The following is a 14,404-nucleotide window of genomic DNA, read 5'->3' as shown; positions in this document are numbered from 1 at the left end:
CCGACGCTTGGTTAAATCTAGCACAAAACAGACAACCAGAAACATTGTGATCAGGGCCTAGGCAAGGAATACAGTAAGAACGAAAGTCCTTATGAGGTATTTGCTTTCTACAAGAAATACAATTATTTACTTTTTCTGACATCGGTCTGGAGCAAGAAAAAAAGTTTCCCCAACGGAGTACTTAGCTTTATTGAAGACTTCGGATCTGAAATTTGAACACGAAAATCTCAGGAGTCAGCCGGCACTTGCGAACTGCTTTTGCGTCGGGCACCGCGCAGCAAGAAAGACTGAAGAAAATGGCGTTGACCGCTTCTTTTATACCCCTGACGACCTGACGTCAGGTAAGGGGAAACAGCAGCCGACACAGGACCCAAGACTTTGGAATTCAGGCCGACTGAGGGCAACCTGCCATCAGGATTACCCAAATGTAATGACTGCAACAGTGAAACACGAAGAAAATCAGCAGCAAAGCAGTAGGTATTGAAAGGGTACTAACACACAGGAAAATCTGTCAGTAGCAGAATAGGAAGTTGAGAAAATGGCACACCATGTTGCACATATGCAAGCAAATAGTGTTATTTCAAACAACTTTCTGAAGTTTGCTGCATAAGCTGTGGACTGTGGCACAGGAAGACCTGGTAAAAATACCTCAACCTAGTCCAGTAAATCCTGCTGGACCCTGAAGGGGAGGCCTCTGGAAACCTTCTCAGTTGCAGATGCCACAAATGTTCAGATGATTCAAATGGTTGCTCCTCAGGATACAGTTGGTCATGGGTTTGCTCCTACTGAATAACCCGAAAACAATGGCACTTGCATCATGCAACACACCACCAAGGTGACCCGCCTGTGATGCACCTCCCTCAACTCCACTGTGCACCACAGCAGAATACAAGCACTAAATTCTAGTCCTCACTAGTAGTGTGACAGGACCGTGATATGCAAGGAATAGAATGCTATTTCAACAGACTTGCCTCAATGAGAATGTGGCCAATGGCAATCAGTTTCCTTACAGATTTGAAGGTACTACAGAAGAAAATCTGGGGATGCACATGGGATCCTCCAGCCAATCCCTTGTATACTTTATATTACCATTATTCTACAGTCAGATTCAAAAATTATTGGTATAGCCAGATCAAATCTGACACTTGCATTAGTGTTTTGTATCATCCTCTTCTACAAGGCAGTACCTTAAACATGTGTGTGGTGTGGCTCATTTGGTGAGAACTTTGGTGTTTAATGCAGAGAACACAAGAACTTTTCTACAGAGCATGTTAGCATTAAGACCTGAAATGTGCAAGTTGCAGAATGGAAAGTGGGAGGCTTGAAGGCTAGACATGAGTTCCAAGTGTCTTGCATTACGTCATGATGCGCACCATAACAGAACACACAACCCTGAGCTCAGAAGCTTTGCAGAAAAGACATTAAACTAGAATAGGGCAGGAGGGACCTGCTACAGACATACCAATGAGAGTACCCCGTTTTTTTCTAATGGTATACTAAAGACTACAGAACAGTAGCAAACAAAAATAAACCACCTAATTGGCAACTAATATGCCAAGCAAAATCAAAAACAGCAGGGAAATAAAATTAAGAGCAGCTGCAAGGACAACTTTCAAGCAGTGAAACACGAAGAAAATCAGCAGCAAAGCAGTAGGTATTGAAAGGGTACTAACACACAGGAAAATCTGTCAGTAGCAGAATAGGAAGTTGAGAAAATGGCACTGCAAACAAGAATGCATATAAAGTACATTTGTTTACTTTCCTGTCAACAGAGGAACCTTATGAAAGTTTTTACTTAGACTGCAACTACAAATGAAAGAATACAATACTTCCATTTTACCTTTGTGTTGTCCGGCCCCTTTGGCTGTCGAAGGACTACTAAACGTGGTGCACTATTGTCATCTAGTGTGATGCTCTTCAAACGATGAACCAAGCGATCAGGTCGTGGGGCGGTCACTGACTTATGTCCTTCACTGTTAAACGAAATGAGAAACCACAAAACTAAGAAAAATAATCCTGACTGGTTCTCAAGGCTAGTAGTACAGACATTAAGAGGCAAAGTGCTTAATGAATGCACATGAACTTCAAGAAAAAAAAAATGACAGAAGTAGGTAACAAGTAAAAGGAATCAGACTCAGAACGACACGGCACACAACACGTTTATTTAAGATAACTAAGTGCTTTAATTTGGCAAGATAGCAAACTTCTTCAGATACACATTACAAATTTCATTCACCCTATATACTTTAAAAACAAAACATGTGACTGATCACCTGATCCAGTTAAACTACTGGTCATATGATTTGCATTATCATGGCCATATATAACATTGCCATAATATATTAAACAATGTATGTAAATGATATATTAAAAACAACTTTCCTGTATTATTAAATTGTTTATCTATTCAGATTTTTCTATTTTAATATGCAAGTTACAGAACAAACATCATTTAACCCAGGTGGTAAGCAAGAATAACAACGTAATTGCCAAAACAATTCACAAGCTTCTAACTTTAGTGATGAAGGCCCCCCTCTTTCGTCCTTTTAAATTTGGTCAATAATGCTAAATTTAAAACAATGTCCTGGGTAGGATTTAACTTGGCTCGCTAGAGCATTATCCCGTTTTTCATTTTTGATTACATATAAATGTTCGTATAGTCTCTCTCAGTTTTCTGCTTTCCCTATATAGAAACTGGGGCAATACTGGCACTTGGCTAAATAGACTATACAAATAGATTGAGAGTTATATTTTGCTTCATATTTTTTACTTCTAATGGTAAAGGAGCTTCCTATATCAATATGCTTGCAATGGGGACAAGATTCACATTTGAACATGCCTTTAATTCTACTCATTGGTAAGTTTTGAAATCTGAAACATTCTTAAAGTTGAAACCTTTTTTAAAAACAAACTTTGGTTTTATATTAACAAGTTTTTAAAACCTGTATCAGTATACAATAAAGGCCAATTCTTACATATAATATTCCTTACAGCTAGGGCATCAGTGCTAAAAGAGGTGATAAAAAATAAATTATTAGAAAACTCAATGTTATCAGTTTGGTTTCTCATATCTGTATCTTCAGGGGTGTATTCCTGAATGCTATGGTCATTTAAAATTGCTTTATAAGTACCTTGTGTGCGTCTAACTACTTCAGTTAACTCCTCAACAAATTTATTCGGACAGCCTCTTCTAGCAAACATTGAAGTTAAATTGTCACACTCAAGTAAAAAATCAGTTTCTGAAGAAACCATTCTAGCTGCACGAACGAATTGGCCTTTAACTACCGACTTTTTTTGCTGTATCAGGTGTTCACTTGTGAAATGTAAAAAAGAATTAGAAAATGTGGTCTTCCTATAAATTCTGGCCTTATAACCATTAAACACAGATCTTTAAAAAGATTTACATCTAAAAAAGAAATTTTGTCTTTCTCATATGTATAAGTAAAATGAAGGAAAGTAGTGTAATTTAAATATTTAATAAATTCATCATCATAGTCATTCCCATTAAATAGAATAAAAGCAATCTAAAAAGTGTGCATAAAATTTTATCTTGTTAAAAAAAATTGTCGTTAAAAGCAAACATTCCCATTTTGCTAAAACAAGGTTTGCATAACTGCCCCCACATGGGGACCCAATAGCCACTCTCTTTTTCCCGTAAATAAATTTTCTTAAAAAGAAAATAATTTAATATAATGTCTAATAATTCTTTCCATGTTCAGAATTCCAAGGCTAGTGGCTCCCCCATCTCTTAATTTAGAGCAAACCCATTTAATACCTATTTTATGTGTTATACATGTATATAGATCTTTTACATCGATGGTTAAAAAAGCATATTGCTCATTACATATTATAGTATTAACATTATTAAGAAAAGACCATAAATCTTTGCATATCAGTGTTTCTTTGACCACATATTTAATATATTTTGCTATAGGGTATGTTACAGACTGCCTACTGTTAACAATGGGTCTCAAAGGGGGATTTTTCCAGGCCTTTGTGGATCTTTGGCATCCCAAATATCACTGGTATATTTGGTGCCAGCATGGAAAAATAATTATATAAATTTCAAGTCAATTCTACCCTGAATGAATAAGTCGTTGACATACATTTTAATCCTGCTATAGGCATTTAATTAATTTACTGAAACCATCTCATAGTTACTTTCATCACATAACATTTCAGCCATTCGTTTTGCATATTCACCTTTTTCCATAAATACCAACCCCCCCCCCTTGTCGGGTTTCATAACCCTTAAACCCCTAAATTTCAATTAATTCAAAAGTTCATGTTTAACAGTTGAAATATTAATCTGTCCTCTGTGGGTTGTTCCACTGTGACAATTTCCTAATATCTAGTTCACATTTTTTTTCAAACATAGAAATAATAGGTGCTAGAGGTGGATGATATGCACTTGGAACAACAAACTCACTTACACTTTCATTTTGATTAAAAATCAATTTAAAATTCACCTTTCTAGTAAAAAGTTTCAAGTCGATTAAAGTTTTTGCTATATCACCCCTACGAGAAGGGACAAATGAAAAGCCTTTGGATAGCAAAGTTTCTAACTGCGAATCGATTTTAAAGCTGGAATAATTACAGATGTTAGCATCACCTTCAATATTTGTAACAATCTTAACTGGTCTCACCTTGCGACTGGATGGCAGATGTAATTGGTGAAATACCAGATCTTACGGCTACTTTTGAAGTTGACACCTGTTCTGGTAATTGTCTCTCTTGTTGCGACCCCCTTCGTGAAAATCCCGATAGTTATCATGTACTAATTTATGTTCTCTGTCCGTTGGTATTTTCCAAAATTCAAATTTCCATAATTTTGGTTTTGTTGAAAACCATTCCTTTGGTTTTGAAACGTTCACTCCGTCTTAGACTAACTTTAGGTCCGTTTGGGGGTTTTTGAACTACAGTCACATATGTAATGTCGCCAATTGCATCATTACCTGGATCATCATCCGGGAGCCCATTAGCAGAACTAGGGCTGTTTGTGGCAATGTCACTTCGGTTATTCCACTGTTGTGACAATGGTGGAGGTTCTTTATCATCATGTTCCAATTTCTTATTCTTAATTGCCTTACACATTGAAATTTGATTATCGATACTGGTAAAAATGCGAGCATACTCGTATTTATACCGCAAAAAATCTTGATTACTCTCAATCTGTGCATCAATAATACTGATTTCCTTTACCAAGGAATCTACCATTAACTGATGGTGCTTAGTTAACAACTGCAGCAATTCAAGTCCTTGCTTGTCAAAGGGCTTCAACAAATCCAAATGGAAGGGGGAATTCTTTACTAACCCAGTTGGATATCGCCAAATTTTAAGGCCTTTGGGGACTTTGTCGTTTTAAACATTCTTGAAAATATGAAATTTCCAACTTGAGTTTTTTCAGGTTCAATGATTTATAGTCCAAGATATCTAAATTGTTAGCCAGAATGTCTGTTGAAAAGGAAGTCCCTTGATTGCCCGAATTAACCAGATTTTCTGTTTGCAGGGAAGTTGATGAATTTAACCATCTACCCAAACTAGGTACATCATTTACTGAATCCACATTAGTTACCATAGTTTGTAATTCAGTCCGTTCATTTCTTTCTTAACAGGTACCATTCTCAGTGGTCAGAGATGAAGACCCAATGCCTTCATTTCTGTTGATTCCAAATTGACTGTCTGCTCCTTTTGAGCAAACCAATGCTGACAGATGATCAACTTTTTGTGTCAATAAGCCAACCAATTGGGTAAGCTTGAAAAGTTCAGAATCTCGATTAGTATTCAATTCATTTTTAGAAATTATAGTAGGTGTACCAATAATGCTTTCTGTAGTCATGCTTCACAAAACCAAACTGAGTCAAACGAAGTAATACTGACAAACTATGAAAATAAAAAGTAAAAGGAAGCAGACAAAATGACACCACACAACACACGTTTATTTAAAATAACTAAGTGCTTTCTTTTGACATGATACCAAACTTCTTCAGATACATATTACAAATTTCATTCAACCTATATACTTTAAAAACAAAACATGTGACTGATCACCTGATCCAGTTAAACTACTGGTCATATGATTAGCATCATCACGGCCATAAATAACATTGTCATAATATATTAAACAATGTATGTACATGATATATTAAAAACAATTTCCCTGTATTATTAAATTATATATCTATCTAATATGACGCAAAATATAAGTATAACTGTAATTTTAGTGGTGTAGTCTAGTCTACTTAGCTAAGTGCCAGTATTGTCCCAGTTTCTATATAGGGAAAACAGATAGAAAACTCAGAGATAGACTATACGAACATTTATGTTGTTCTTTCGGCTTTTTCCCGGTTAGAGATTGCCACAGCGGATCACCTGTCCGCTCATGATTGGCAGTAGAGTTTTACGGTGTCGAGTTGCCAGCCTGGTGCCCAACCTTCCACGGAAGGCACATGCATGCACTCACTCATGCCTAGGGCCAATTTAGTGTCCAATCCACCTACAGCATGTCTTTGGAAAGTGGGAGGAAACCGAAGTACCCGGAGGAAACCCACGCAACGACAGGTACGACCATGCAGACTCCACACAGAAGGCACTCAAGCTGTGGATAGAACCAGACAACCTCTTGCTGTGAGGTGACAACGCTAACCGTTGCACCACTGTGACCACCCACTATACAAACATGCAATCAAAAAAGAAAAATTGGATAATGCTCTAGCGAGCCATGTTAACTCCTACCCAGGACATTGTTTTAAATTTAGGATTATTGACCAAATTCAAAAGGATGAAAGAGGGAGGCCTTCATCACTAAAGTTAGAAGTTTGCGAATTATTTTGGCAATTACGTTGTTACTCTTACATACCCATCTGGGTTAAATGATGTTTGTTCTGCAACTTGCATATTAAAATTGAAAAATCTGAATAGATAGATAATTTAATAATACAGGGAAGTTGTTTTTAATATATCATGTACATACATTATATTATGGCAATGTTACTTATGGTCGTGATAATGCAAATCATATGACCAGTAGTTTACATGGATCAGGTGATCAGTCACGTGCTTTGTTTTTAAAGTACATAGGTTGAATGAAATTTGTAATGTGTATCTGAAGTTTGGTATCATGCCAAACGAAAGTGCTTAGTTATCTTAAATAAACATGCGTTGTGTGCCGTGTCATTCTGAGTCTGCTTCCTTTTACTTTTTATTTTCGTAGTTTGACAGTATTATTTCGTTTGACTCAGAAGTAGGTAACACCCAGATACCATAACATAATTGCTGTAAGTAGCAATCTGCACTAAAGCAAACAGTAACCAAGACAGAAAACTGGCAGGGAAAAGAATGAAATACTTGTGTAAAATCTTACCATAACCACAGCAGCATCTTCTTTGTTGCAGCATTCTTTACATGAGGGGAATCCTCCACCAAAGGTGACCCGATGTCCAACCAGTATACACGAGCTTAAAGTACTGCAAGTATGTGAAACATTGCATGAATGGTTTAAGAGTACATTGGCCATAAAGCGATATCCACATATACAATCCTCAGAACTGAATACCCCAGGAGGGATGCCGTCTAAGGAAACAAGGTGGTTATCAGACATCCAGAACAAAAGCAGGCACCAGGAGAAAGGAAGGAGGGATAGAATACTGCAACATAGAAGAGAAGGACATCTATAGTTATGGTAATATTTTACACAACTATTCTACGTCCTTCTATTTTAATGTTGCAGTATTCTTTACATGAGGGAGAGTATCAAAGCTTAGGAGGACCCTGGGAGGAGGAGGAAGTACAAGAGCAGCTCTCTAGAAAGCCATGAAGAATGGTTCTAGCAAAACCAGCTCTAGAGTGGGAGATGCCATCCAATTTATAATGCTTGGTCAATGTATGTACACAGAAGGGATCCCATTCAGATGCTCAAAGTTTCAAAGTTTTGAACTTCAGAAGGCAGAGACCATAAGACTGAAGCTTTGAAACTTCAAACATTTTAAATGGAGATCACAGTACAGGGCGGAACAGGATATTTACTGTTTTCCTCACTGTAGTGTGATCTCAGAGTTTGGTATATTTAATTAGGGGGTGTGGGGGGTGCAAGGGGGCTCCCCCTCTGCAAAACAATTTTTTTTGAGGTTTTTGAAGTTTCAAAACTTTGATCTTATGGTCTCAGCTGTTTGAGGTTCAACATTTTGAAACTTTGAGCTTCTGAAGTAGATCAGTAGAGAACACCAAGTAGCTGCTTCTAAAATGGTAATAGTATCCAAACCCCTAAAGAAAGCACCTGAAGACACAGCCCTAGTAGAATGAGCCTCAACAGAAATGGGAGGCTCTTCCCATGAAAGGCAACAAAAGGAAATAGCCTTTGAAATCCAAAAAGAGCTAGTCTGCTTAGAAACAGGCAATTTCACAGCCCTGGGACAAAAAAACAAAAAGCTGATCAGATTTCCAAATAGTGTTAGTTTTATCCAAACAAAATCTGAGTTATCTATGCAGATCCAAGGTGTGTAAAATCCTTTCAACTGGAGGATTGAGAAGGAAAAAAAGGTGGGAAAATGAATAGAGTGCTTAAGAGACAACTCATTCACAACCTATGGCATAAAGAAAGAGTTAAATAAGCAGAGACCCCCTATCCTTATGGAAAATCAGAAAAGGTGGGGAAGCTGTTAAAGCTTGAAGCTCAGATTCTAGCTTTGACTTCTGTCAGAAGGGTGGCAGAACAGTTTTCCAAGTACAGTGTTGCAAAGCTGTAGCTGCAGGCTCAAATGGAGCCGCATTCAGCTTTTCCAGAACAAAGTTCAAGTCTCAAGGAGAAGGAACAAGTTTCCTGGGAGATTTAATGTGGCGTATGTCTTTCAGAAAGAGTTTAACCTCTAACTTAGAAGTCAAAGGGGAGAGGAGGACAGACAGGCAGAAATGGTTGACAAATACACTTTCACAGAGGAGTAAGCCCAACCATCATTGAGCAACTCACATGAGTAGGAAAGAACCAATGGAATATCCACAGAGTGGATCCAGGTTATGCGAACCACACAGATGGAAAACCTCTTCCATTTAGAGAAGTAGGATATCACAGTATTGGCTTTTCCGGTCTCCTGCAGTACCCTACACATGTCCTAGAGGGAAAAAGGCATCTAAAATGAATCAGAAGCCTATTATCCACAGAGTCAGATGCAGAGCTGTCATATGTGGATGGATAAGAGAACTTTTGTCCTGTGCGAGAAGGTCCACCTTGTGAGGTAACTTGTGATAACTGCCCTTGGCTAAATGCAGAAGAGGAGGGAAACCAATGCTGCCAGTTCCCAAGCCATGAGAGCTAACTTGTACAGAAGGTATTTTACCACAGTTTGTTTACATATCAGAGAACAGTGGTGTTGTTTGTAAAAAGAAGAGGATGGAAAGCCTGAAGAGCCAATATGAGGGCTCATCTCTGATGTTGATATGCTCCTCCTTTTGAGAAGAACAAAGGCCCTGTATCTGCATGGAAGCAAGGGTTGCTCCCCATCCTACATGAGGCATCTGTAAACTCAAGTGGGAAAAGGAGGATGCAAAGGCCGGCTGGGGCTCATGGAAATCTGCTGAATTCACCAAAGGAGTTCCTTTTTGAGACAAAGCTGAGGAGGAATCACAAATTCTAGCGGATGTGCATGCAAACTGATTTCAGGTAGGTTCATAGGTGTTTACTACGCTAATGACCACAAGGGCCTTTTTAAGCTTAACCATGCATCCCAAATCTCTGACAAGTTCTGATACTCTTGATAAGTGTAAGCAGAGGCTTGGAAGATGAAACATTTACAAGCTAGGGTCTGGGAGATGAACCACTGAAACTTCCTCATGTGAAGTTTGGCCACAGGTAGCATGGGAATGGTGGATGTCATGAACCAAAGGAGCCTGAAAAACTCCCTGCCTTAAAGAGAGAAGAGGGAGAAGACTTTGGAAGTAGGAAATGAGACACTGAACTTTTGGAGGAGACAGATGCCAGCATGACATCTGTCCGCAATCTGCACTCCAGGAAAATGTGGTCCTGTGAGCAGGAAAGAAATGACTTTTTGAAATCTTCTGTGTACCCCAACCTTGGCAGAAGAGAAACAGTGAACTGTAGACTTTGCTTCAGGGTCTCTGGACAAGGAGCTAGAAAGAGAAGATTACCCAGGTAAGGGTAAACCTAGATGCCCTAAAGTCTGCAATAAGCAATGACAGGAGTGAAGCACTTTGTGCATACCCTTGGGGCAGTGGAGAGACCACAGGGAAGAACAGAGAACTGAAAGTGCAAGGAAGCAATAGAAAAACGTAAAAATTTCCTGTAAAAGGGATGAATGGGAGAGTATAGGTAAACATCCTTTATGTCCAGAGGCCATCTAAGCCTCAGGAATAATAAGAGGACACCAGGTTAGTAAAGACAGCATGCGGAAGGAAGGCAGGAACCTTCAGAAAGGTTTGTGAAAAAGATCCTGAATGGGTCTCCATAGGCTGTCTTTTCTGGGTACGAGAAATATTTTAGAATAAAACCTTCTACGTCTGAGGGGCAGAGGAACTTCTTGGATTGTTCTCTGATATAGCAACTCCTAACGCACCTGAGGAAACAGATGCAGTTGGGTCTTGAGGTGGTTGTGGAATGCCCATGAACTCAGGAAGAGCTTTCCAGACTATTAAGTACCCTTGTTTGATAATGGACAGAACCATGAGTCTTGAGTAACAGTTTCCCAAACTGGAAGAGACAGGGAGAGGCATACAGAAAGAAGACTGAGATGAGTGTGGTCACAGACTACCTGGCTTGTCCAGAAAGGGCTGCTTCTGGGTGGGAACTGGTTGAAAGGGCTTAGACTGAAGAACTCCCCTACCTCTCTTTTTGTTTTTAGAAGTAGGAAGGTGAGCTTGTTTACTAACAAAAGTCGTCTTTGAAGGATAATTCCTCTGAAATTTAGGAAAAGGCGAAGCAAAGATATGTTTTAAGTCCTGTAGTCCCTTTACCTTTCTCCTGCAGTGATTTAAACAAATCTGAATATGCAGCCCCAATAACTCCTAAGAACAGATCTAGATGCAGCTGTCCTAGAAGATGCTTCTGCCGCATCGTAGCTGCATTTAATGGAGTAGTGTGCTTCTTGAGAAGAAGCTCCTAAAATAGACATCACCCAAGCTTTAACATAAGAGTATGGGAGGTGAGAAACTGCTTCAGTAGCTTGAGAAAGAGCCAAAGCATATCTGGTCATATGGGTTTGGTAATTTATAGCACGGAAAGCTAAGGTGGCAGAGACACAGACCTTTTTCCCAGTTCATTCCATAGTTTTGCTCTCCTCATCAGAAGGGAGAAGCTTAGTGGATGGCAGTAACCTGGAAGTTTTGTCAGAAGCAATGGAAACCACAGCAGGATCTGTTGATCATCATCTATAAAAAAAATTACACTCATCTAGCACCATATAAAAGTGATCAGGTCTTTTAGGGGCAGGGGCTTGTAAGTCTGGGGTCTTAGATGCTGAAGAAAATGCATCCAAAATGGCTGGTAAGACTGGAGATGCAGGAGGAGAGTCCTTTTGTAAAAGATCATAATATCTTTTTCTCCACATCAGAAACCTGGGAGCAGTTCCAGTTACAGAATTCCACTCATTTTAGTTATGGTTTCTCCAAACGTGATCTCTTCAACTGGAAAATCTGCGGCATTGAACTCTTCCTCAGGGGAAGCATATTCAAGGGGGGATGGAATTTGAGTGGAGTACGCCAACGATTCTTCCTCAGAAGATTCCAGTACCCTAACTCTCTTACGTGGGAAGTAGCCCAGGGAGAAACAGGATCAGTTGAAGGAGGCTCAACAGTCAAGAGTGCATTAAGCAAGCCTTGAGAAAAAATTTCCCAGCCGGATTGGGAAGTCTTAGGTGCAGAAATGTGCTTGGTTTTCTGCTTCTTTAACCGCACATCTGCCTGGTGAAAAGTGGAGGGACCAGACATAGGCCTGCACTCAATATTAGTTGGAATATCCTCAACTAGAATTTGAGGGCTACACTTGGGGCCTTCCAAAATAACAAGCCTTGGTTCCCCCAACCATCTGATGCAGACATTGCCTCAGAGAATGTGTCTAAAGCTGATTCCTTGATAGTGTCCGAAGTGGCATCCACCAAAGAACCAGAGTCAACTTTTGGACAGATCTCCAGGTCATCAACCTTGAGAGAGACATTAGAGGTAGGAGGTGCAACTGAAAATTCAGACCCCAGCTTCTTGGCCTTCCTCTTCAACACAAGTTCCATAGAAGTCCCAAACATACCCTCCATAATGTCCCTAGCTAAATCCTTCAATCGCTGATTTTCGAAGCAAATCTTAAGGGAGGAAAGATGGCTAATGCCCAACCATCTGATGCGGGCATCTGCATTGCCTCAGAGGATGTGCCTAAAGCAGATTCCTTGAGTGTCCGAAGTGGTACCCACCAAATAACCTGAGCCAACTTTTGGACAGATCTTCAGGTCTTCATCAACCTTGAGAGAGATATCAGAGGTAGGAGGCGCAACTGAAGATTCAGACCCCAGCTTCTTGGCCTTCCTCTTCAACACAAGCTCCACAGAAGTCCCAAACATACCCTCCATAATGTCCCTACCTAAAGGCTACAATTGCTGAGTTTCTAAGTAAATATTAAGGAAGGAAAGACGGCTATGTATGGTCTTAGGGTTGAAGTCCTGGCAAATACAGCAGAATTTGTGGTCGTGCATAGGCCCGAAACAAGACAGACATAGGTTGTGACTATCCTTGTGTGGAATGTCTCCCCTACATTGGCACTTGCCTTTCTTGAGTGACATGAAACCCTCAACAGAAAGCAGTATCAAGAGAAAAATGGAAAAATAAAACAGGACAAAAACTGGACCAGAACCAAACGACTCAGGCGAACAGATCAGGCGATCAAAGATGGCATTTGGACTGAGGCAGAGAAGTTCTGAGGACTGTACTTGCAGATGTCGTTTTTATGGCCAACGTACTCGAGCCATTCGTGCAGTGCCTCACATACAAACAGTACTTTTAAGGTGTTGTATACTGGCCAGACAACAGATAACCATTGGCAGAGGATTCCCTCATGTAAATGCTGCAACATTAGGATAGAGGACATCTTGGGTATAATTTGTGATAAAACCGCAAAGAGCAACACACCATGATGTAATAATGCTGAATTAACAGGCACAAAAACTACACATCACTGTAATCATATCTTGTAGGAATTATTTTAGCCTCAAGTGAGAAGCAGCACTACCCAAATGGACAGCCTAGTCAACAAAACAACTAAATTAGGAGCTAAAGTTGAAAGGCCAGTACAGTAAAAAAAAAGAATTGTGCGCTTCTGGCTTCCAACCGCTCCTATATGCAGTAGACACAGTTAACTGCCTTGTGAAAAATAAACTAATGACAAATATCCTGAGCAAATTAACTTATCCGGGGGCTCTGCTATCTAACACAGGCTTTTCTATCAAGACCACAAACCTTGAAACACTGGTGGCAGTTATGAAATGCAGTCTGAATCTCATTTTTTTAATTTTTATTAAACATCACATAACATGGGTAGACATTCAATTATACAATTAATCAATCCATTACAAAGATGTTTTAATGTATTACACCAATGTGACTTCTGTCTTAATTCAAATTAGCATCACAACACTGATCAAGTCTTGCTTTTCCTAAAATAACACTCCTCCTAAACACTGCACATCTTGCTCCTAGACCCCATTTATTTCTACGCGCCTTACCTTTAATAAAGATCCCACCTCAAATTATTTTATCTGCTTTACAGCACTGAATAACTGTTTCAGTTTAAGTTTCCATTTCCTAGTAGTTACTTTTTTAGCAGCCAACAGCATTATACATAGTAGAATTTTAAGGCATCTAGGAAATGCAAATTCAATTCTTGGCTCAAAAAAACAAACAAAAAAAATATTTTCTTTAGTTAAAATAATTTGCTCCCCCAACATTTCTGACAAAGTACCCAGTAGGAAATTTCTAAACTAGCACCATGTTGCATTCACAAACACAATTTTCCCACATACTGCTCTCTTTCCCATCGCACCTCCAGTAATTTCTGTTTACCAGTGGAAAAATTCTCTGAAGTGTACTTCTGCTATAAATAGTCCTGATAATACTGGTAAATGTTTACTTCAGTTTTGGCAACACCTCAACAATTCTTAGCCAGTACAGACAAAAGTTTTATGATTATGGTTCAGATTTGAAACTGGTCTCTATGAAGTTGGATTTAAAGGGTCTTTGACCTCTGAGTAATAAAGCCAGATCAGCCTTCTTCCAAAATACTGGTACAATTCTCTCTTTAAAATACTGTTAAATAAAAAGTACAATTGTGTACACTTGCCATAAATGTAGATGTTCAAGTGTATTCACTGTTGTAGTCATTACATTTGGATAATCTGCTGGCAAAAGATTAATAAAG

General features: G+C 39.2%; 1 protein-coding gene across 1 annotated transcript in view; it reads right to left on the bottom strand.

The window, feature by feature from the left end:
- CSDE1 (cold shock domain containing E1) overlaps positions 1-14,404 on the bottom strand; it is a 2,062,269-nt gene that overhangs the window by 135,080 nt on the left and 1,912,785 nt on the right. The window contains exon 18 of the mRNA XM_044076154.1: positions 1,841-1,973. Coding sequence (XP_043932089.1) covers positions 1,841-1,973 — 133 coding nt within the window. The remainder of the gene's footprint in view (positions 1-1,840; positions 1,974-14,404) is intronic.

Source organism: Protopterus annectens, chromosome 7.part0, assembly GCF_019279795.1.
Source record: "Protopterus annectens isolate FY-2018-M chromosome 7.part0, PAN1.0, whole genome shotgun sequence".
NCBI classification, from domain to species: Eukaryota; Metazoa; Chordata; order Ceratodontiformes; family Protopteridae; genus Protopterus; species Protopterus annectens.
Note: the sequence above shows the minus strand (reverse complement) of the source record. Positions and strands in the feature narration are given on the sequence as shown.